Source organism: Phocoena sinus, chromosome 19 (genome assembly GCF_008692025.1).
Source record: "Phocoena sinus isolate mPhoSin1 chromosome 19, mPhoSin1.pri, whole genome shotgun sequence".
Lineage (NCBI taxonomy): Eukaryota > Metazoa > Chordata > Mammalia > Artiodactyla > Phocoenidae > Phocoena > Phocoena sinus.
Window position 1 is genome coordinate 28,134,255 of NC_045781.1, and position 24,244 is coordinate 28,158,498.

Below are 24,244 nucleotides of genomic sequence, written 5' to 3' on the forward strand. Positions count from 1 at the left end.
GCATTTTTAGATTTATGTTTTATAACTTTGGCATTTAAACTATGTTTCCATGTTGTCAGTTATAATTTACTTCTTGCATTAGATTATCAGACTGACAAGTAGAATGCCTTTGACGCTTTAAAATGCTCTTGTGGCCCTGTAAATTTAATCAGTAAAGGTACTTCATGATTAAAAGTAAAAAAATACTTTTTTGTATTATTCATAATTATTCTTTCTGTTTGTTACAAGAATGGGAGTTATCAGGTGCTAGAAGTAGCTTTTCTCTTTAGTTAAAGCAGAAAACATCTAAGTTAGGAAATATCAAATCAAGTTGGAATTAAGGGTGTCATGTTATAAAGAAAAACAGTAAAACATTAAATTAGATCTGGAACTTATATTGTGCCCTTCTTTGCGATAGTCATTCTGAACCCCCAAGAAGGAAGAAGCAAAATAACATTAATTACCTACCATCATGTGTATACATAGATATGTACATGTGTATTTTTAAACAAAACGAACATGTATATCCACATGTATGTCTAGAGAGACACATCTAAATAATAATGTAAGGGAAAAATAATGTGAACAAAGTCTGAAGGGAAAATAAGATGAATCATCAGAAATTGGGAATAATCCCTTTATAGTCCATGTTAATAAAGTAACAGATGAGACCCTGATTGCAAGTATTCAAAATAATAAGAATTTAGTATCTGTTTGGATAAAATATAAATGTATTAATTAATTAATTGTTTTTGGCATATGATAAAAAAGCACTTTGAAAAATATATGGTATAAATTTATTATATATATTTTAATTATTAATCATGCCATTAGTAGTCTCTATGTAAGTTCTATAATTTTTAAATGCCAAGAAGATAAAATGTTTTATTGATTTCACTCCTTACATCTAAACTTAAAGTCAGTGAAAATCTGAAACATATTCATCTGCAGAAAGAATTGATATATACATTATGTATTATTATGAATTTAATTAAGATTTACAGGTCCATTTTTAAGATGTATACCTTTACATAAGATGTATTAGTAAGATTTATCATTAGCAAATGATGTGCTGTTATTTCATTGAATCTAAAATGTCATTGATTATAAGACACACCATTATATGTCAGTAAGAAAGAAAAAAATATATTGCCAGTTAAAACTATGGCATATCTTTGTTTGTTAGATGAATGTTTGTTTCATAGATGTTAACATGTGGGTAAAATGTGTATCTTAGGACACTGAAGTAAAGTATTTGATTTTAATGTTCCTATTTTGTCAGTATTTTCAAGCATAAACGTCATTTTCTTTTTTAAAAAAGAAGAAATAACTTTTTTAAAGAATAAAAATTAAACTGTGCTGATAAATATACTGCCTATGATTAATACTTAGCTAATACTTCACCTTAGTGGCTATATGAAACAACTCAGTGAATTAAACTTTTTGAAAAACATGATGTCCAGTCTTAAACAGGAAGTGATTGATTGATTGATTTTACTTTATTTTATTTTATTTTTTGGCTGTGCCACCTGGCATGCGGGATCTTAGTTCCCCGACCAGGGACTGAACCCGTGCCCCCTGCAGTGGAAGCACAGGAGACCTAACCACTGGACCACCAGGGAATTGGCTAAACAGGAAGTGATTTATAATCCAAGTTACCAAAAATTTACAATACAATGCTGCTTTCACAAATTTAAGGATTAACTAAAATAAAGAACCACTTTAAAACTTGTTTTTTCCAGATGAGTTTAAGCTAGAGTCTTGAATTGAACTTTAAACTGGAGTGATTGCATCAAGTTAAATGTGTTTCTTCTTCTAAAAAAAAAAAAATACACACACATATATTTTATGGCTTTAAAAATAACCTCAAAAAAAAAAAAAAAAAAAAAAAAAAAATAACCTCAGTGCCTTCCACTGGGCTTGCAAAGAGAAAAAAAATTATAATGTAAAATAGTATTTTTGCTTGTTTCCTTTACTTATGATGAATTGGATGTATTAATTACAACAAATGGACTAATTGGATAAGATTCATTGTTTGTCTGGTTATTGCAGTGAGAGAATCTACAGGGGGCAACTGCAGATTGACACTGTAGAATGCAGCTTGTTACACAGCCTCCATGAATAACATGTGGGCAGGATTTAGATGAGGGCATAAATTGCATCTGAAAATCAAATATAACGTGAAGTATAAACACTGAAGTTTTCTAGTGCCTGTACTTGTCAAATGAATTAACATTTCAAATTTATACTTAGTTTGAAATTGCCCTTGGCTGTCTGAAATAAGTTATGTTTTAATATTTAGTTCATTTATATGCCTGAATATCTGTTGCTGCAGTTCGCTAACATTGATATCAGATTGCTGCAGTTATCTAACATTGATAACAGATCCCTTTCATGTTTTAAAAAACAAAACTTGCATAAAGCCTTTATTATTAATACAGTCTGTATTATTTTGTTGCTTTACTCTGTGATATTTCTAAGAATAGCAAACGATCAATTTATTTGTAGAATGTACATATGATGAAATTTTATTTTAGAATTTTATTTTAGTTTAATATAGTAAACTTATAATTCATGATGGAAGAATGGAATGCTCTTTGGTAATGGGGTATTTTACTGAGCTGAAATTATCTTTTTCTACTTTTGGATCATCTGATTTCCTTCAGATAACATTTATGGCTATCAGTTGTCATTGTAGAGGCAATAGAAATTTCTGGTTGTTCAAAAGTCAATAAACTTTAACCTTAATTATTTTCTAAAGATAATGTAGTTTCATAATTCTCTATTCATTAAACTATATTTATTGATATTAAATATCTATTGACTGGTTGAAGCATAGTGTCATTTTATTTTAAAATCAATAAGATATGTTGGAAATAGTAGAGTAGGAGTAAAAATAGTAGAGTAGGAGTAAAGAGACCTTTATTGTCTTTACTGGACTTGTGATTTTGGCAGTTTGTTCTATCTTTCGGGGCTAAAGTTTCCCTATTAGTTTGGTGGGACCAATGTCTGCCTTGCCTGTGAGGATCAACAATATTATAGACAAAAGCACTTTGAAATTTTAAGTGTTCTATAAGTATAGAATAGTTTTATTATCCTAAATATTTGTTCCTAGAGTTTTCTTCACTAATTATTTTGAGCCAGTGGTTCGCAAACCTGGTGAGAATTTTTTTACAGTCTGATTGGGATCCCACTTACTAGTTCAGAATTCTGGAGTTGGAACCTACAAATCTGGGGTTTGGTTTGGTTTTGTTAGAGATATTTTGAACTAGTCTCACACTTGCAAAAATAGGTCAGAGTTCCTTTAGGCTCTTGACCCAGCTTCCTCAAATGTTAATATCTTATGTAACCTAAGCACAATGATCAAAATCAGGAAGTAAACACTTACACAATTCTGTTAACTGATTTACAGACCTCATGCAAATTGTGTCAGTTGTTCCATTTTTGGGAGCCAGGATCCAGTTAAGGATCCTACATTTCATTTTGTTGTCATAGCTCCTTACACTCCTCCATTTTGGAATAATTCTTCAGTCTTTGTCTTTAATGACACTTTCAACTTTGAAGCATACTAGCCAGTTATTTTGTAGAATGTCTCTCAATTTGAGTTTGTCTTATGTTTCTCATCTGGAATCTGTATTTTTAACAAACAAGCTTCTAATGAAGCCTGCCTCACAGATTTAGGAATTACTGATCAATACCAACCAAATGTTTGTTCTTATTTGTAGTTTCACTTATATACCATTTTAGAACATATAATAAACTGATATGACTTCATTGTTTCCAAGAATCAATGTTCTATGTAAGTAACCATAGTATGTGTATATGTATGTATGTGTGTGTGTGTGTGTATAGATATATTGTTTCCTTTTTAACTCAGAATCATGTCAGTCAAGAATGACTTCAAGTTTTAGAATCAACTTTTTTCCTACAATGGAAATGTGCCTTTTTTGAACAGAATGGGCATATGTAAATATTTTGGATTTCAGAAGTTTAGTAGGAAACTATTACATTTGAAATAGCTCTTACAAAGTTACAATTTGAAAAATATTTTTGCATGGGTTAAGGATAGTTAATGAGTTTATGAAATAAGATGCTACTCCAGGTCTGTAGGAAAATATTGGAAGAAAATGCAGAATATATGAAAAATAAGATTCGAGGTCTTTTTTAAAATTTTATTTTTGGTTGCGTTGGGTCTTCATTGCTGGGCGCGGGCTTTCTCTGGTTGTGGCGAGTGAGTGCTGCTCTTCGTTGCGGTGCACGGGCTTCCCATTGTGGTGGCTTCTCTTGTTTCGGAGCACGGGCTCTAGGCAGGTGGGCTTCAGTAGTTGTGGCACGCAGGCTCAGTAGTTGTGGCTCACAGGCTCTAGAGCACAGGCTCAGCAGTTGTGGCACACAGGCTTAGTTGCTCCACAGCATGTGGGATCTTCCTGGACCAGGGCTCGAACCCGTGTTCCCTGCATTAGCAGGCAGATTCTTAACTACTGCGCCACCAGGGAAGTCCCTCTTTTTTTGTTTTAAGTACAATTTTCAAATAATACAATGAAGGTTTATCTAAGGTATTATAGGAAACGTTTATATCTAACCTACCCACCTCTACCAAAAAGGGTGAGTGTTTAAGATTGCTTTGGTAGAACCTAGTATTTAGGCAATGTTTATTTATAAAAATATTGTTTAAGCAGCTTAGTCCACTGTCCTTAGAGAGTTTTCATTTAATTACTTTATATTACTAGAAAGGAAAAGTACAACCTCTTCATAGTCATAAATACAAAAAATTAAATATCTCTGCTCCTGATTTCATTGAAGTTTTATTCAGTGGGATTTGAGTCTTGAAGCAGCCACACAGATACCATATCAGAATATGTATACAGAATTTATTTAGCTTACCAGACACTGAGAAAATTCCTTTTTAATCAGTATATTGATGGGTTTTAACAAACCTTGATCTGTATTTCATAGGAAATTGTTATCTAAGTAACTGAACTTTCCTGTCACTAGTGTTATCCTCATCTACAAACTAGTCTAAAATATGCATTTAGGTTTGGAGATGGATAGCAAATGGGGGAGTGCATGAAAACTTTTCTACCAATCATTTTACTTTGAGTTATCCCTTACCTTGCCACTGAAAATCATCTGCACAAGTACTTTAGGTTATATTAAATTACCACAAGTAGCATAATGGTTACCCTAAGGAGGAGGTTGTTACTTGAAGAGAAAGCATGACAGGAGACTTCTGGGAAACCAGTAATGTCTTGTTCCTTGATCTAGGATCTGGCTATATATTTATGTTCAGTTTGAGAAAATTCACTGAGCTGTATGTACTCTTTTTTTTTTTTTTTTGTATGTACTCTTTTGATGTGTGCACGTTTCTGAATTTACATTATACTGTAATATTAGTACACTATTAGTTTTAGGAAAAGTGAGGGATTGCATTTGGGGCCATTTTGAGATTTTAATGTCTGTGAGATATCCATACTGATGTGTCCAATAAACAGTTGGTTTATTGAATGAATCTGAAGTTTGGGGAACGGTCTGAACTGGAGATACGAGATTTGAGAATCTTCAACTTCTAAGTGGTTGTTAAGAAGAGATTAAATTAAATTTCCTGGAATAGTATATAGAGAGGGAAGAAAGCTGAAGACAGAAATTTGAGAAATACCAAAGTTTAAGGGACTGGCAGGACAAGCTGAATCTTGCTGAAAATCAACATACTAAGAGAAGAAGAGCCGAAGAAGTTTAGTGAGAACCAGAAGAATGTTGTGTCATGAATCCAAGGGTGCAGATAAGGAAAAAGTGATTAGTTATGTGTTGGTAGATAAAAGTTTTAGAATTTCCGTCGGATTTGGCATTACAGGGGTCATTTGTGGCCTTAGACATTAGGAGTTCAGAAACATATTAGGAGTTTAGTGAGGCATATTTAATTTCTATTTCAATTCTTACTGTGGTATGACTTTAAGCAAGTAACTTAATTTCTCTAAGCCTCAATTTCCTCTTCTTATAAAATTTGCCTGTCAGAGTTGTATGACCATGAAGTGAGAGAACACATGTAAAACCAGCAGAGGCTGACCCAGTAAACACTGAATAAATGGAAGCTATGAATATGAAAAGTAGTTTTAAGACTTCAGATTATAGTGGGTTGAAGAATGAAAGAAACGGTATAGATGATTTCTTTGAGAACTGTGGATAAGGAGGAGGACCATCATGTGGTATCTAATAGTAGATATGACCTCAAGGGAGATTTTTATTTTAGGAGGGAAACCAGAGTAAAGGAAAAGGGACCAGAAGACTGAGGAAATGACCATTGAAAGAAGGGAGAGGGAATAGCGTATAACTATGGTTGGTTCCTTAATGTTGTTTCAGAGTATCTTTTTGTACTTCCTCTGATTTCCCGGTTCCAACATAAGCTATATGTTTGCTCGTATTTATTTCACATACTCAGAAAAGTGCAAGTGAGATATCAAGTAAGAATTACCATTATACTGTTGAAGGTGGCGATCAAACCAATATGAGAATACCCTGGGGATAAATCATTCTAGAATTTTTTTCTCACCTCTCATCATCCAGTCAATAACCAGGTCCTGTTGTTTCTGCTTCCAAAATGAAAAATTGTATCTTTCTTTCCCTCTTCACCCACACTACCATGGCCCTATATTTCACTCTTCATCTCTCTCACGTGAATTGTCAGTCTTATCGCTGGTTTCCCTGACTTGCATTTCACTTCCTTCTGGGTGCATTGCTCCCTTGTTTAAAATTCTTTTTTTCCCCCAATTTTATTGCGATGTAATTGACATATCAGAGTGTCTTAGATTAAGGTATACAACATAATGATTTGTTGTGTGTATATATTGTGAAACTATTACCACAATAAGTTTAGTTAACATCTTATCACCTCACATAGTTATATATTTTTTTCTTGTGATGAGAACTTCTTAAGATGTACTCAGCAACTTCCAAATATATAATTCAGTATTATTAACTATAGTCACCATGCTGTTTACATCCCTAGAATGTTTAAAATTCTTACATCTTCCAATTGGTTTATTTTTTTCATTCATTCAAAAATATCTCAGTGCCATTTGTTGTCAGTCATGAACTAGACAGATTTCTTTTAAATTCCTGCCATGTCGAGCTTAAAGCTGAGCTTAAACTAAAACATTAAGTCCTTGCATGTAATATAAGGTCTTCTGTGATCTTGACCCATCTCCTCCTGTAGTACTTTGTGTGTTCCTGACATGCTCTTATCATTGCTTATTCTCATTCTTCTGCAATGTACCCTGCCTTTTCTTTTCATTACTTGCTGGAGTCTCTTTCATCATTCAGTTCCCTATCTCAAACTTTACCTTTTCTGTAAAGCCTCCTTTACTCTTCAGTAAACATAAGGATTTCTCCCTTTGTCTTCACATTACATCTTGTGCTAACTTCCTCTTTAGCATTTTAGCTGGGATCATATTCTAACAATGATGTGTTAAGGTTGGGAACCGTGTCCACTCTATCTTCAAATCCTAGAACCTAGGAAAGTGTCTGGCATATCACAGTTAGATATAGTTACCATTAGTTGAGAAGTTACTGTGTGTTAAAGGCTGTGCTCAGACGTGTATTATCCCACTTAATTCTCAACAACAATAGAACTAGCTACTGTAATATCCCTATTTTACAGGCAAGGAATCTAACAAGTAATTTGCCTAGTGTCCCACAGATAGGTAAATGATGAAATCAAGCTTTAAATCTTTGAAACTACGATTTCAAAGTGCATGCTCTTAACCTTCAAGTTCTCCAACATTAGTAAATAATTATTGAAAAAAATTTTGATATATTTCTGATATATCATACCTGAAAGTAAATATTTGGGGAGTTTTCTATGTTTGAAATGCAGAAATCTAAAGTAGAATTTTCCAGGGACTTCCCTGGCAGTCCAGTGGTTAAAACGTCACCTTCCAGTGCAGAGGGTGCGGGGTCAATCCCTGGTCGGGGAACTAAGATCCCACATGCCTCGGGGCCAAAAAACCAAAACATAGAATCAGTATTGTAACAAGTTCAATAAAGACTTTAAAAAAATGGTCCACATTTAAAAAATCTTGTAAAAAAAATAAAATAAAATAGAATTTTCCTGATGGCGCTTGAAGATCATTCTATCTCATCTGTTGAACCAGATATGGAAATGTGGGATGTACTTCTATGTACGTCTATCTTTGATCAGGAAAAAACATAGAAAACACATTTTTATTTTAGACATTTAGAGTCAGTGTGTGTTAACATATTAGAGAATGTAAACATATACATACTATAGAAATATAAAAAAAGAAAGTTCTTACTCTTTAGGAACGTATAGTATAGCTAAGAAAAGCCTTAACGTAAGTGAAATAATCAAAGAACAATCAATTGGTAAAGTGTTTTAAGTAAGGGAGAAACTACTATAGGGTAGAAAGAAGTATAGAGGCTTTTGGAGAATAGGTGGGATTCAAAGGAATTGAGCGGAATTTGAAATAAATAGGTAGAAGGAAAAAAATCCCTCATTCCAAACCTACAAGATAATAAATGAATTACTTTAATTATTAAATAGTTATATCACCTGACATTTTTCTCATGAAAAATAATCTTGAGCCTAAAGAAACAAGTGATAGAATTTGTCTGCCTTTCTTTGCTTAGAAATATGTTAACTGTAGTACTGGTTTGTATTTGTTCCATTGGAATAGAGTTTATCATGTGAAAATGTCATTATGGATTTCATGATAAATAGCATCTTTGATTGGACATTCAAGTGATATAAAATGGAAAAAAGTTTATCATGGGAATCTTAATTTGCCCCAAAATGGAAAAGTACAAAGAGATCTTACTGTTTGCTCTCTTTCTCTTGAAACAGCAAACTCATTATTACATTGGGTAAGAAACAAAAAAGAAAGAATGAGTCGTCAGATGAAATATCTGATACAGAGCAGGTGCCACAGCATGCATTCAAAGAGGAAGACTCTCAAGTGAGTATTAAAATTTTTTCTGAGAAATGAAGCACTGGCAGAATTATTTAGATAGCATAATATGGTCTTATGGGTATTTATACTATAGTTTAGTGGTAAAAATACATTTTATTGTATGGTAGAACTTATATGACAGCATTATTACAATATGGTCCTAGTAGTATTCCCATAGAATGTTAGACCTGGGAGGAAACTTACACATCCTCTCCAAACCCTCTCAGTTTTCAGATAATGAAACTGAAGCCCAGAGAGTTTAAGTAACAGTCCAAAGTCCCTCGTGGCTTTTAACATGGAGAAGTATCCAGGGATATTATCCTATACTTATAGAGTACTTTTGAATGAATTTAATGCTGGAGATATTAATTTTAAAAGTCACATACAAATGATAAAGCAAATGGGTTGAATCATTCCTAGAAATAATTCCTTTGGTCTGCTTTTATTGAAGAAAAGATAAACAACTATATTAAAAATCCCCTAATGTAGACAAAAATACTGTGCATTTTCCTCTTTCTTTCTTTTTGTTTTTGAATAGCTATATATTCAAAGTAACCTTGTGAAGTTAAAAAACTCTCTCTCTCTCTCTCTCTATATATATATATATATATAGTGAAGGTCATAATAATTCAGGCCACCCTCTGCTTTCTAATAATTAAAGTACAACTATAGGCCGTAGGGGTGGTGGCATTTGTTGCATTATGGGGCCAGAAAGCCCCTGAATGGCCTTTCTTCTTCCTTATGCAGCTTCTTATCCAATGGGAGAGTAGTGGCTCAAGGCTCCTGGGCTGCTGCAAGAGTTGAGGTAAGGGCAGTGACTAAAGCTCCTAATATTATATGGCCTGGCTTTTTCTTCGTATGTTATCCTTAACTTAGGCAAACTTATAATTATTCAACATGAGAAAATTAAGTTAAATTTTTACTAAAATAATGCTGGCCATTTTTCCATTATGTAATTAACAAACAATGAAATGGTAGAATAGGTTAACATGCACATTTTTTCCATACTTTTCACTGTAGTTAATTAGGTTGCTTTGACAGATGTGTTGCTTTAACACAAAAAATTTAATGGGGAAGGAAAAAAGAATTTTCTCGTAAACAATTATAAATCTATATTATTGATATATTTAAATATATTATTATATAAATGCTGTATAAATATATAAAAGTAGCTTTCAACCACAATGGATTGTCAAAATTTGAAGGCTTGAAAAGTAATGTAAGGTTTAGAGTCAGGTGGAAATCTGAAAACATGATTATCATACTTAATTTTTTACCTAACAGAGAGTAATGCAGTAGTCTAACTATATTTAGAGACTTAAGTTATTTTAAAAAGCCCCTATAGCACATTTTATTAGGATTATTATAGGAAACAAGTGATATCATAACAAACTATTCAGTCATTTAAAAGCATAATGTTTCTGACCTCTTATGTGAAGTGCTGTTGACTGATCTATTAAAGCCTTTAAGACATAAGAAGAATAAAGCTAGAAAAAAGAAATATGAAGAAAGAATTTGTCACTGTTTTAAATTGTCCTTCGAAAAACATTATGAAGAAAGAAAGCCAAAAATATCCACATTAGCCTAAAATGCGGACATTCAAATTAGCTTTGTATTTTTAAAGTAGTAGAACTATTGTATGACAGAGAAAGTTAATTGGTGAGAGTGGTACCTTACTTGGCTTTGCCTAATATGTAACTATATGCTCTAGTGGAATGTCAGTTATGATGAAATCAGCTCATAGAGCTGAAAAACTCAGAGTTTGTTTAATTACTCAGAAACTGATAAAGTCTTCATAGAATGAGGGAGCAGTTTACAGTAAGTAGCTCTCATTCTGTCTTGTGAAAAATTATCTGAATGTGCACTTTTGTGAGTTGAAAGGATTCTTTCTGGCCACTTGTTTACTGCTTACTAAGAACTGTGTGTGGCATTTCAAAGTTCCACTAGATGCCTAAGTGACCAGAAAGGAAACGTTAATGCTGAAATCATCTACAGAATCTTCTAAAAGTGTACTAAATTATTCCCAAACTTCATTATTTAAAAGATTTGTGCCTAGTGAGACATAACATTGGTTATATAGGTTATTGTTAGAATAATAAATGTCATGAATGGTTATTAATTTAAACTGTTCTTGAGCATTAAGAACTATATGATTCCTGTAATCTAACTCCAAACATTCCTTTAGCTTAGTATTAGATTCGAGATCCATAGAATTTTCCCTCCCAGGGAATAATAAATATTTCATATCTTTTCCAAAATAGGATGTGGGAAAATTGGGTTTCTTAAGAAGTCCTTTTTTATAACTTTTGTATGCCACCTTCCTGTCTCCCATGACAAAATTGTTACCTTGAGTTTTGAAAATGTAAATATCTTCATGGCTAAGAGATGGTGACCCATCCTAATTGAGGCATGGAATTTTTCTACTACATTTGGCTGAGCTACCTCACCACAGTAGTGCCTTTCTTTCTCTCAATATTCCACTACTCTCAAGAGAAAGAGGCACTGCATCCTTTCTGGATGCAAATAACAGTTTGTACCCACACTGCTGCACTGATTCAGTTTTGTCATGGCAACGGAAGTATGAAAGACCTCCCAAATTGAAGACATTGGCAGAAACCAAAAGGAGAACACATGGGTTATTCTTTTGATTGCATCTGGGGGGAATGTCATGGGAGTTACTAAATACACAGAAGAATAGTAAAAGGAAGAAGGAATATTGAGCAGTAGAACAGTTGGCTGAGACGCCTCCATCCACGAGATTTTAGGGAGGTGAGCAAAAGCAAAACCTAAGTCCTTTGGGATTTTCAAGCCATTGTGAGATTTGTCTTTATAGTGGGAACATCAAATATTTGATATTTAGGGAGGTAAGTAAAGCCATGCGCATTTGATACCTGATTTTAAATCATTCAGATTATTATTAAAATTACGTTGCTACACATAATACTATCTGAAAAGCTTACCTCTGTTTTTATGATAGTGGTGTTCTGTATTTTTAAGGGAAGCTAGTAAAGGTAGTAAAACACTGGTTCCTCCATTCACATTTAATTTTTTGGTAGATTTCATACTTTATTTTCTGTATCTTTTTTAAAACATTTAATATTATTTTGGGTTTTTTAAAATCTGTTTTAAACACAAGTTCATGGGCTTTGTGTCAAATATTATTTAATTTCTTCTTTTAGTCTTATGCCCCTGATTAATTATTTAACCAACATTCATCTGATACGTACTTTTTAGGTTTGGGGGCAAAAACTGTGAAAGTATTAATAGTTTAAAATATGTTTCTCAAGCTGTGAAATAGTTAGGTAAAAAGAAACCTTTTTATTCTTAACAATTTCTAAAGAAAAGTAATAAAGGTATTATTATTAATCATTGTTATTTGACACTTTAGGAAGTAAAACTAAAGGTTGTAAACCTTTGGCAAAGGGCAAATTATAATCTTCCTTTAATTAAAAGGAAAAAATTAGCAAAGATGAATGTTGAATACAGTTTTGAAAATTTAATGTACAAAATTGCCACACTAGAAATAATTTTTTTTCCTTTAAAATAATCATATATATGCTCCTTATCGTTCATTACAGAAAAGAAGATCAAATCGACAAATTAAAAGAAAAAAATATGCAGAAGATGCAGAAGGGAAACAATCTGAAGAAGAGGTTAAAGGCTCTATAAAAATAAAAAAGCATTCAGCTCCTTTACCTGGTGAACAGCCTTTACAGTTATTTGTGGTAAGACAGATTTTGGATTATGACAAAATAAACCCATGTAAATTTTTAAAAATATTTTCATTATCTTTCTTCCTAAAACCTGCTCCAGCTTTTCCTCCTAGATTCCGTACTGTAATTAATAGAACCATTAGTTATTCAGATCAGAAACCTAGGGATTTGTTCTCTCTTTTATCTTTGCTTCTTCATCCAATTTTTTACATTTTTCACCTCCTAAATATTCCTAAAACTCCTCCAAGCGCTATCCTTCTCGCAGTATATTTCTAAGTTACAAGCCTAATCACAGTACTTTTCCACTGAAAACTCCTCTAATGGTGTCCTAAGTCAGAAAAAAATGAAAATACACTTTTCAGCATAACTTACAAAGCCTTTTGTATGGATTTTCTAGCCTTATGTCCTTCCACTTCTCTCCACTCAGTCTTCTGGTTTTATGAACATAGTTGTCTAAATGCCATGTTTTGACACCTTTGTGTCTTTGCATATGCATTTTCCTCTTTGTAAAGTTCTTTCACTCTCCCTTGTCTGGGTTGTAAACCAACCACTCACCTGCTAGCTGAGGGATCTGGCACCTTAAACAAGAACTTATCTTCTCTATGCCTGAGCTTCCTAATCTGCAAAATGGAGATAGTACCTACTTTATAGTGTATTTGCAAGGATTAAATTAGTTGATATATGTAAAATGGTTAGAATAGTGCCTAACACATTAAAAAGCACCATATGTTTACTATGATGATGATGCCAATGATGACGAGGACAGTAACAACAATTGATATTTTTCATTTTCGTGTTCCTAACATTTAACATGGTCCCTGGAACGTGTTAAATAAATGTTTGTTGAATTTTAGTATATTCATAAACAGTGGCAACTAAAGTGTTTTCAGAATGTGTCATCATACATTTTTCTTCCCTCACATAGGAGAATCCGAGTGAAGAAGATGCTGCAATTGTGGACAAAATACTATCTTCTAGAATTATAAAAAAGGAAGTAAGTAATGATATATTACATTTTACACTTTATATTCCATGGCCTGATCATAAAAGTCATAATTATTGAATTTATTTTCTTAGATATCACCTGGAGTGATGATTGATACAGAAGAATTTTTTGTAAAATACAAGAATTAGTAAGTATTTGAGTTAGAAAAATAATAGAAAGGTATTTAAATATGAATTAATATTTTAAGTATATTAAGTTAAATTATGATTTTTATTTTATCTGCATTTAAAAATATTTTTTTACTTATTTTATAAACTTAAAAATTATTAAAAAGTGAAAAGATTTTGAAAACATTTCATGTTAAAATTGAGTGTTTTATTTTTTTCCCAGAAAACATTACTTATAAACATCAAAATGCAGTAATATTTATACATTACACTTTTACAAATTACAGACATTATCCATCATATTTATATTGTTGAACTTTTCAGATTTTGTTCAACTTTTTCTAATACTTTGGTGAAGGAAGGTATTTTAAATAAAATAACATTGGTTTCAAAACAAGTTAGCTTTCTGATCATGACAAAATGATTATAATGAAGAAATAAACTAAAAGTCATATTTTGTTACCCTTATGATTCAGTTTACCATTCTGCTTCCATACGGCAAATTGCAGACCTTTAGCTCACAGTGGCTTTATTTTAGTAATTATATGGAGTCTATTGACATTAAATGAAATGATGAACTACCTGTTTGTAAAGTTGAAGATAATATTTTGTTTTAGAGTCTGTGATTAAAAATAAATCTATAAAAACTCAAAACATGGTTTTCTATATCATTCTAATATATTGCTTTTATAAAAATTTTAGCTCCTATCTTCACTGTGAGTGGGCCACAGAACAGCAGCTTCTGAAAGATAAAAGGATCCAGCAGAAAATCAAACGATTCAAATTGAGACAAGCACAAAGAGCACATTTTTTTGCAGACGTAAGAAAAAAAAAAAGACTATTATGTGTTGAACTCTGAACACATGTAGTATTATGTATCAAAAATTTAAGTATTATTAATTTTAATTCTTAGGCTTCCTCTTACGATATTTGAATATAAATGCTATCTACATTTTTTTTCTTTCCCTAAATTTAGCTTGGAAAATAGCTAAAACAGGAACAGTGATAATTCAGAATGGTAGCTAACTCTTGTATTTTTAAATTAGCATATATTTCAATACTTTTTAGAGTTGAATGTGAGTGTGTTAATATCTTAAAGTATTTTATCAGTAGAGTTCTTCAAGAATGGAAATAGTAGCATAGTAAATAAATGGAAAAGACGATTTTCCAGTATGTGAAATATATTGCATATTTTCTGTATCATCTTTGTGTATGCATGAACAGAACCTCATTGGAAAAATTCATTAACCTTTCCAGGCTTCACTAAAAAGTCCGATGTCCTTTCCTGCTCTAAATTTTTTTTCATTTTTCTTTTAATAGACTAAAATTTTTTTATTTTACTTTTTATTTTTTTAAGGTTTTTGCTGCGTAGCACAGCATGTGGGATCTTAGTTCCCTGACTAGGGATCGAACCTGCACCCCCTTCATTTGAAGTGCGGAGTCTTAACCACTGGACCACCAGAGAAGTCCCTTAATAGACTTTTTTAGAGCAGTTTTAGATTCATGTAAATTTTTTTAACTTTTTATTTGAAAAATTTAGTACAACAAATACCCACATATATTTTAACTAGATTCCCTAAATGTTAACATTTTACCATGTTTGCTTTGTCATTAACATTAATTCTCCTTTTGTCACTGTGCACCCCTCTCTCTCTCTTTCTGCCTCTGCCTTTCTCCCATGCACATACATTTTTTCTAAACCATTTGAAAATTAAGTCTCAATTTCAGTATTTTCTAGAAACAGTCTTACATAATAATAGTATAATTAACATTGATGTAGTACTGTTATCTCACCTTAGACTTTATTCATACTTCACTAATTGTTCCACTAGTATTTTTATAGCAAAAAAAAAAGTGTGAGTGTGTATGCTTATTCTGGTCTAGAATCCAATCCTGCAGCATATAATGCATTTAGTTGTCATGTCTCCTTTATCAGTATTTCTTTGTTTTTCATTACTTGGACACTTTTTAAAGAATTTAAGTGGTTTATTTTGTAGCACATCCCTCAGTTTGGGGTTATCTGATGTTTTCTCAGCTTCAGGTCATGCATTATTTAAAAGAACACTACAGAGATGATGCAGCAGCATTCTCAGTGTATCATATCAGGAGGTACATGATACCTATTTGCCCAGTTACTGGTGGTAGTAACTTTAATCACTAGATAATGGTTGATATCTTATGGCAGATTTTTCCACCATGAAGCTATTGTTATTTCTTTGTAATTGTAAAATCTACTTCAAAAATTTGATGACTGAAATGACCTATCAGTTTATGGATGCTGGGAGGTCCTCAAAAATTTCTCACTACCTCACTCTGATATAGAAATTTCTAATGAGCTGAAGATTTTAGAAGTACTTAACTAATAATCTTCTAGTTTTTCATGAAGATTAGGTACATTCATGACTCAGGTACAAGATAAACTGGAGCTGTGCAGATTTTCTTAGAATACCTTATTACTATTCTGGTGTTGGGCAGTGCTCTTTAACAAGTGTGTCCTGTACATGGAGATGATAGTATTGCTCAGGAAAGGATTAAGATAGTGAGGAGAACTAAAGGCAGAGCCATGGAGTACTATAACATTTAGAGGTTAAACAGAGAAGGAGAGGCAGCCAAGATAGCTGAGATGGGTTTTTGGAAGTAAGACTTTGAGGAATGGGTAGGAATTAGCCAAGCAGACAAGAGAAGGAACAGCAATCTATTCAGAAGAGAGAAAAATTAGTATAAAACCATGAAGGTGTGACAGAACATGGAGTTTGAAAAGCATCTGTTTTTGTACTCTAAAGCATGAAATCTGGGAGAGTCATTGAAGGATTTGAAGCCAGGGAGCAATATATGATTTATATTTGAAAAAGAGTGCTATGGGGACAGTGTGAAAATAAATTAAAGGGAGGCAAGACAGTAGTTGGTGACTAGTTAGGAAGTTATTTGTAAAGATCCAAGTAAGGAGTGATGAAGCAGTGAGAATGAGGAAGGAGGAACCAATTTGAGTTACAGATAAAAGTAGGATCTGTGTAAATTGATGAGTTAAGAGATGTGGGAGATTAAAAAAGAGAAGGAATCTAAGATGACTTCTCCATTGCTGGCTTGTGTAACTGGGAGTAGGGTGTGAAGTTGGTGCTGTGTTACTGTTAGCCCAGTTAGAAACTATAGGAAGAAGTGTAGGTTGAAGAGTAAATGAGTGCAGTCGAACGTGAGGTAGCTCAGAGAGTTTGCGTTTAGTTGGGTAGGAGGGTCTTGAGCACAAGAACCATCAGTAGATAGAGTGTTTGATACAAATGAGATAGGAGCCTCCAGGTCGGGTGATTAGTCTTCAACTCTTGGACCTGAGGAAAGTAGTACCTTTACAGAGGTAAAGGAGAGCCTCTTTCCAAAAGAGGCTCCCTTTCGGAAATTTTTTAAGAACACATCTTCTAGAGTAACTTACTTGTCTGGAGTACCTATTTTTTTAGTGCTGTTTAGTTGAGTTTTTTATATATAACATGGTGATTCATAATATAGACAAATACCCTAGCAATCTTTTTGGAATTAAAATGGAAGGATTCCATTTTTGGGGAAATTTAATTAAAATCAAACTTATGTGTTTGTTCTATAGTGAATAGCTAGTAAATTTGTCTTTATTTCACTTTCATCTTTCTACTTCTTTATCATATATCAACTAAGTTACTTTTTAATTTTAGATGGAAGAAGAACCATTTAACCCAGACTACGTTGAAGTAGACAGAGTATTAGAAGTCTCTTTTTGTGAAGATAAAGATACTGGTGAGGTAAGTAAATATTTGATAGAAATATTTTCTAAGTAAGTAAGAAAAACCTAAAGACTTCCAAATATTAAAGCATTACTTTTTTATTTTTTATTTATTATTTTTTTTGCGGTACGCGAGCCTCTCACTGTTGGGGCGTCTCCCATTGCGGAGCACAGGCTCCGGACGTGCAGGCTCAGCGCCCATAGCTCACGGGCCCAGCCGCTCCGTGGCATGTGGGATCTTCCCGGACCGGGGCATAAAGCATTACTTTTTTAAAGTTAATGACCTAAAAACACCAAAAAAAGTTTCATAAGTTTTTACCAATGTAGGTTAATATATTTAAACTATTTCTGGGGATTCTCAATTTAAACTTGTTTCTTACTATTCTTTTTCAAAATGGTAAAATGAAAAAAAAAATTTTTTTACAGCCTGTTATTTACTACTTAGTAAAGTGGTGCTCATTACCATATGAAGACAGTACTTGGGAACTAAAAGAAGATGTAGATCTTGCAAAAATAGAAGAGTTTGAACAGTTGCAAGCTTCACGGCCTGACACAAGACATTTGGTAAGAACATGCCTTAGCATCATAAAATCTTAGCACTTTTTTATTCAACAGATTTATTGTAATTTTTGAAATTTTAATTTAGTCTGGTATGCAATTAATATTGTATTTTTAAAATTACTACATAGTATCTTATATACGTTAATTTAACTGTTCCTCCATTAGTGGATACTCCAGTGTTTTGCTCTTATAAACAGTGTTACATTGAACATTGAGCCCTTGTAAGATAAATCAGAAGTATAATTGTTTGGTCAGAACATATATGCATTCAAAAGTTTGATAAGTATTTCCTTTTAAATTTCCCTCCGGAAAAGTTGCAAATACTTCTACCTCATCTTGAATTTAAAACTTTCCCACTACTTTTTCTCTCAGGTCATTTATAAAAATGTCAAGAATACCAGTTTCAGCTCTAAGCAGAGTTATGAATTCTCTATCAAAGAAAAATCCTTATTATACCCACCTTTCCCTTGTTTTCTATAAACCAGTTATTTCTTCATAACTAAATAGTTCTTCTACTTCCATAGTTGCTTTATTTTTAGAAAAACCTTTTGTATAGAATACTGTCAAATGCCTACATAGTGGGGCAGAGTCAAAATGGTGGCGTGGGAGGACATGGAGTTTGCGTCTCCCCACAACTAGGGTACCTGCCAGATGCTGGTGGGAGACCTCAACACCCAAGGAGATGGGAGGAACCCCCGAGTGACTGGGTAGGATGTGAGGGATTGTGAGGGGGGAGGAGAAGTGGAAGCCGGACAGGACTGGGGCCCCTGAGGGGTGGCTAGGAGAGGGGAGGGGTTCCCATGCCTGGAGGGACCCTCGGAGGCTTGGAGGATCAGGAGAGCGCGCCTAGCGTTTCCCCTTCCCAATCGGGCCCCAGGAAGCCTGCTGATCTCCTGGGCCGGTTCCAGCCCTCCAAGGCCCCCTCCAGACAACGTGGGTCCTAGGGATGTAGGAGGGAGGGAGGAGGAGAGGCAGTGGGAGGGACCCTCCAGGACCATGGGATCAGGGGAAGTGCCTTGGGTGTTTCCCCTGCGCTCAGCCACAGTGAGCCTGTTAGGCTTCCCGGTCTGGTTCCCTGCCTTCTGGGGGCCCCCTCTGGCCGTGTGGGTCCTAGGGGCATGGGTAGGGAAGAAGAAGAGAGGCCAACAGGGAGAGCACCATCTGCGATTGGAGGATCAGGGGGAGCGTGCCTATTATTTCCTCTGCCTACTCGGGCCCAGGGAGCCTGCTGGGGTCCCAGACCTGGTCCTCCACCCTCCAAGGCCAGAGGCACTCCTGGGCCCCTCCTGCTGTGGTTGAGCCTAAGCCTGATCGCCCACCATGGCCTTTTCCAGCCCCGTGGGTCCTAAGAATAGGCCCGCCCACCACCTAAACCCTGCCCCTGCCTAAGCCCTGCCCCCCAGAGCCAAGGCCTTTTCTGGCTTTTTTTTTTTTCCCCTGCTGCCCTGCACAGCTTACAGGATCTTGGTTCACAAGCTGGGGGTCAGGCCTGAGCTCCTACAGTGGGAGCTCTGAGTCCAAACCACTGGACTAACAGAGAACCTCAGACCCCAGGAAATATTCATTGGAGTGAGATCTCCCAGAGATCCTCATCTTGGCATCAAGACCCAGCTCTACCCAGCAGCCTACAAACTCCAGTGCTGGAATCCTCAGGCCAAACAACCAGTAAGATAGGAAACAATCCCACCCATCAAAAAAAAAAAGTGAAATGACAAAAATACATGTCACAGAGGAAGGAGCAAGGTAAAAACCTACAAGACCAAATAAATGAAGAGGAAATAGGCAACCTACCTGAAAAGGAATTCAGAGTAATGATAGTAAAGATGATCCAGAATCTCAGAAATAGAATGGAGGCACGGATTGAGAAAGTACAAGATATGTCTAACAAAGATCTAGAAGAACTAAAGAACAAACAGAGATGAACAACACAACAACTGAAATGAAAAATACACTAAAATGAATGAATAACAGAATAACTGAGGCAGAAGAACGAATAAGTGAGCTGGAAGACAGAATGGTGGAAATAACTGCCTAGGAAAAGAATCAACAAAAAAGAATGAAAAGAATTGAAGACAATCTCAGAGACCTCTGGGACAACAATAAACAAACCAACATTCAAATTATAGGGGTCCCAGAAGAAGAAGAGAAAAAGAATGGGCCTGAGAAAATATTCGAAGACATTATAGTGGAAAACTTCCCTAATTTGGGAAAGGAAATAGTCACCCAACTCCAGGAAGGGCAGATAGTCCCATACAGGATAAACCCTAGGAGAAACACACCAAAACATATTAATCAAACTAACAAAATTTAAATTCAAACAAAAAATTTTAAAAGCAAAAAATAACATACAGAGGAATGCCCATAAGGTTATCAGCTGATTTTTCAGCACAAACTCTGCAGGCCAGAAGGGAGTGGCAGGAGATTTACTTAAAGTGATGAAAGAGAAAAACCTACAACCAAGATTACTCTACCCAGCAAGGATCTCATTCAGATTCGATGGAGAAATCAAAAGCTTTACAGACAAGCAAAAGCTAAGAGAATTCAGCACCACTAAACCAGCTCTACAACAAATGCTGAAGGAACTTCTCTAGGCGGGAAATATAAGAGAAGAAAAAGACCCACAAAAACAAACCCAAAACAATTAAGAAAATGGTAATAGGAACATACATATCAATAATAAGCTTGAATGTAAATGGATTAAATGCTCCAACCTAAAGACACAGACTGGCTGAATGGATACAAAAACAAGGCCTCTATGTACGCTGTCTATAAGAGATCCACTTCAGACCTAAGGATACATACAGACTGAAAGTGAAGGGTGGAAAAAGATATTCCATGCAAATGGAAATCAGAAGAAAGCCGGAGTAGCAATACTCATATCAGATAAAATAGACTTTAAGACTGTTACAAGAGATAAGGAAGGACACTACATAATGATCAAGGGATCAATCCAAGAAGAAGACATAACAATTATAAATATATATGCACCCAACACAGGAGCACCTGAATACATAAGGCAAATGCTAACAACCATAAAAGGGGAGATAGATTGCAACACAGTAATAGGGGGACTTTAACCCCCCACTTACAACAATGGACAAATCATCCAAATAGAAAATAAATAAGGAAACACAAGTGTAAAATGACACAGTAGACCAGATAGATTTAATTGATATTTATAGGGCATTCCACCCACAAGTGGCAGAATACACTTTCTTCTCAAGTGCACATGGAACATTCTCCAGGATAGATCACGTCTTGGGTCACAAATCAAGCCTCAGAAAATTTAAGAAAATTGAAATTGTATCAAGCATCCTTACTGACCGCAACACTATGAGATTAGAATTCAATTACAGGAAAAAACTGTGAAAAACAAAAATACATGGTGGCTAAACAATGCACTACTAAACAACCAAGAGATCACTGAAGAAATCAAAGAAGAAATTAAAAAATACATGGAAACAAATGACAAGAAAAGCCCTAAATCTGTGAGACGCAGCAAAAGCATTTCTAACAGGGAAGTTAATAGCATTTCAATCTCACCTCAAGAAACCAGAAAAAAATCTCAAATAAACAATCTAACCTTACGCCTAAAGCAGCTAGATAAAGAAGAAAAAAGAAACCTAAAGTCAGTAGAAGGAAAGAAATCATAAAGATCAGAGCAGAAATAAATGAAATAGAAATGAAGGAAACAATAGCAAAGATCATTAATACTAGAAGTTGGTTCTTTGAGAAGGTAAACAAAATTGATAGACCTTTAGCCAGACTCATCAAAAAAAAAAAAGGGAGCGGACGCAAATCAATAAAATTAGAAATGAAGAAGGAGAAATCACAACTGACACCACAGAAATACAAAGGATTATAAGAAACTAGTACAAATAACCATATGGCAATAAAATGGACAACCAGAAGAAATGGACAAATTCTTGGAAAGGTACAATTTTCCAAGACTGAACCAGGAAGAATTAGAAAATATAAACAGACCTATCACAAGTAATGAAATTGAAACTGGAATTAAAAATCTTCCAACAAACAAAAGCCCAGGACTAGATGGCTTCACAGGTGAATTCTATCAAACATTTAGAGAATAGCTTACACTTACCCTTCTCACACTCTTCCAAAAAATTGCAGAGGTAGGAACACTCCCAAATTCGTTCTACAAGGTCACCATCACCCTGATACTAAAACCAGACAAAGATATCACAAAAAAGAAAATTACAGACCAATATCACTGATGAGCATAGATGTAAAAATCCTGAACAAAATACTGGCAAACAGAATCCAACAACACATGAAAAGGATCATACACCATGATCAAGTGGGACTTATCGCAGGAATGCAAGGATTCTTCAATATATGCAAACAATCAGTGTGATACACCATATTAACAAATTAAGGAATAAGAACCATATGATCATCTCAATAGATGCAGAAAAAGCTTTTGACAAAATTCAACACCGATTTATGATAAAAACTCTCCAGAAAATGGGCATAGAGGGAACCTATCTCAACGTAATAAAGGCCATATACAAAAAACCCACAACAAACATTATTCTCAATGGTGAAAAACTGAAAGCATTTCCACTAAGATCAGGAATAAGACAAGGATGTCCACTCTCACCACTCTTATCCAACATAGTTTTGGAAGTCCTAGTCACAGCAGTCAGAGAAGAAAAAGAAATAAAAGGAATCCAAATTTGAAAAGAGGTAGTAAAACTGTCACTGTTTGCAGATGACATGATACTATACATAGAACATCCTAAAGATGCTGCCAGAAAGCTACCAGAACTAATCAGTGAATTTGGTAAGCTTGCAGGTTACAAAATTAATGCATAGAAATGTCTTGTATTCCTATACACTAACAATTGAAAAACAGAAAGAGAAATTAAGGAAACAATCCCATTTACCTTCTCAACAAAAAGAATAAAATACCTAGGAATAAACCTACCAAAGGAAGCAAAAGACTTTTACTCAGAAAACAATAAAACACTCATGAAAGAAATCAAACATGACACAAACAGATGGAGAAATATACCATGTTCTTGAATTGGAAGAATCAACATTGTGAACATGACTATACTACCCACAGCAATCTACAGATTCAATGTAATCCCTATCAGACTACCAATGGCATTCTTCACAGAATTGGAACAAAAAATTTTACAATTTGTATGGAAACACAAAAGACCCTGAGAAAGAAAAACAGAGCTGGAGGAATCACGCTCCCCGACTTCAAACTATACCACAAATCTACAGTAATCAGACAGTATGGTACTGGCACAAAAACAGAAATATAGATCAGTGGTACAGGATACAAAGCCCAGAGGTAAACCCACGCACGTGTGGTCACCTTATCTTTGACAAAGGAGGCAAAAATATACAGTGGAGAAAAGACAGCCTCTTCAGTAAGTGGTGCTGGGAAAACTGGATAGCTACATGTAAAAGAATGAAATTAGAACACTGTCTAACACAATACACAAAAGTAAACTCAAAATGGATTAAAGACCTAAATGTAGGACTGGACACTGTAAAACTCTTAGAGGAAAACATAGAAAGAACACTCTTTGACATAAACCACAGCAAGATCTTTTTTGACCCACCTCTTAGAGTAATGAAAATAAAAACAATAAGCAAATAGGACCTAATTAAAACTTAAAAGCTTTTGCACAGCAAAGGAAACCATAAACAAGACAAAAAGACAACCCTCGGAATGTGAGAAAATATTTGCAAATGAAGCAATGGACAAAGGATTAATCTCCAAAATATACAAACAGCTTATGGAGTTCAATATCCAGAAACAAACAACCCAATTAACAAATGGGCAGAAGACCTAAATAGACATTTCACCAAAGAAGTCATATACTTTGCCAGCAAACACATGAAAAGATGCTGAACATCACTAATCATTATAGAGATGCAAATCAAAACCACAATGAGGTATCACCTCCCACCAGTCAGAATGGCCATCATCAAAAAGTCTACAAACAATAAATGCTGGAAAGGGTGTGGGGAAAAGGGATCCCTTTTGCACTGTTAGTGGGAATGTAAATTGATACAGCCACTATGGAGGTTCCTTAAAAAATTAAAAGTAGAACTACCATATGACCCAGCAATCCCAATACTGGGCATATACCCTGAGAAAACCATAATTCAAAAAGACACATGTACCC

At 34.4% G+C, this 24,244-nt stretch overlaps 1 protein-coding gene across 19 annotated transcripts in view; it reads left to right on the forward strand.

The window, feature by feature from the left end:
• CHD9 (chromodomain helicase DNA binding protein 9) overlaps window positions 1–24,244 on the forward strand; it is a 242,082-nt gene that overhangs the window by 128,892 nt on the left and 88,946 nt on the right. For 18 of the 19 annotated variants that reach the window (XM_032611957.1, XM_032611970.1, XM_032611968.1 and 15 more), the window contains 7 exons: window positions 8,837–8,948; window positions 12,521–12,667; window positions 13,581–13,649; window positions 13,733–13,788; window positions 14,471–14,588; window positions 17,446–17,532; window positions 17,940–18,077. In XM_032611957.1, the coding sequence (XP_032467848.1) occupies window positions 8,837–8,948; window positions 12,521–12,667; window positions 13,581–13,649; window positions 13,733–13,788; window positions 14,471–14,588; window positions 17,446–17,532; window positions 17,940–18,077 (727 nt within the window). Of the gene's footprint in view, window positions 1–8,836; window positions 8,949–9,689; window positions 9,748–12,520; window positions 12,668–13,580; window positions 13,650–13,732; window positions 13,789–14,470; window positions 14,589–17,445; window positions 17,533–17,939; window positions 18,078–24,244 lie in introns of all 19 variants that reach the window. The other variant, XM_032611977.1, reaches the window with a different exon arrangement.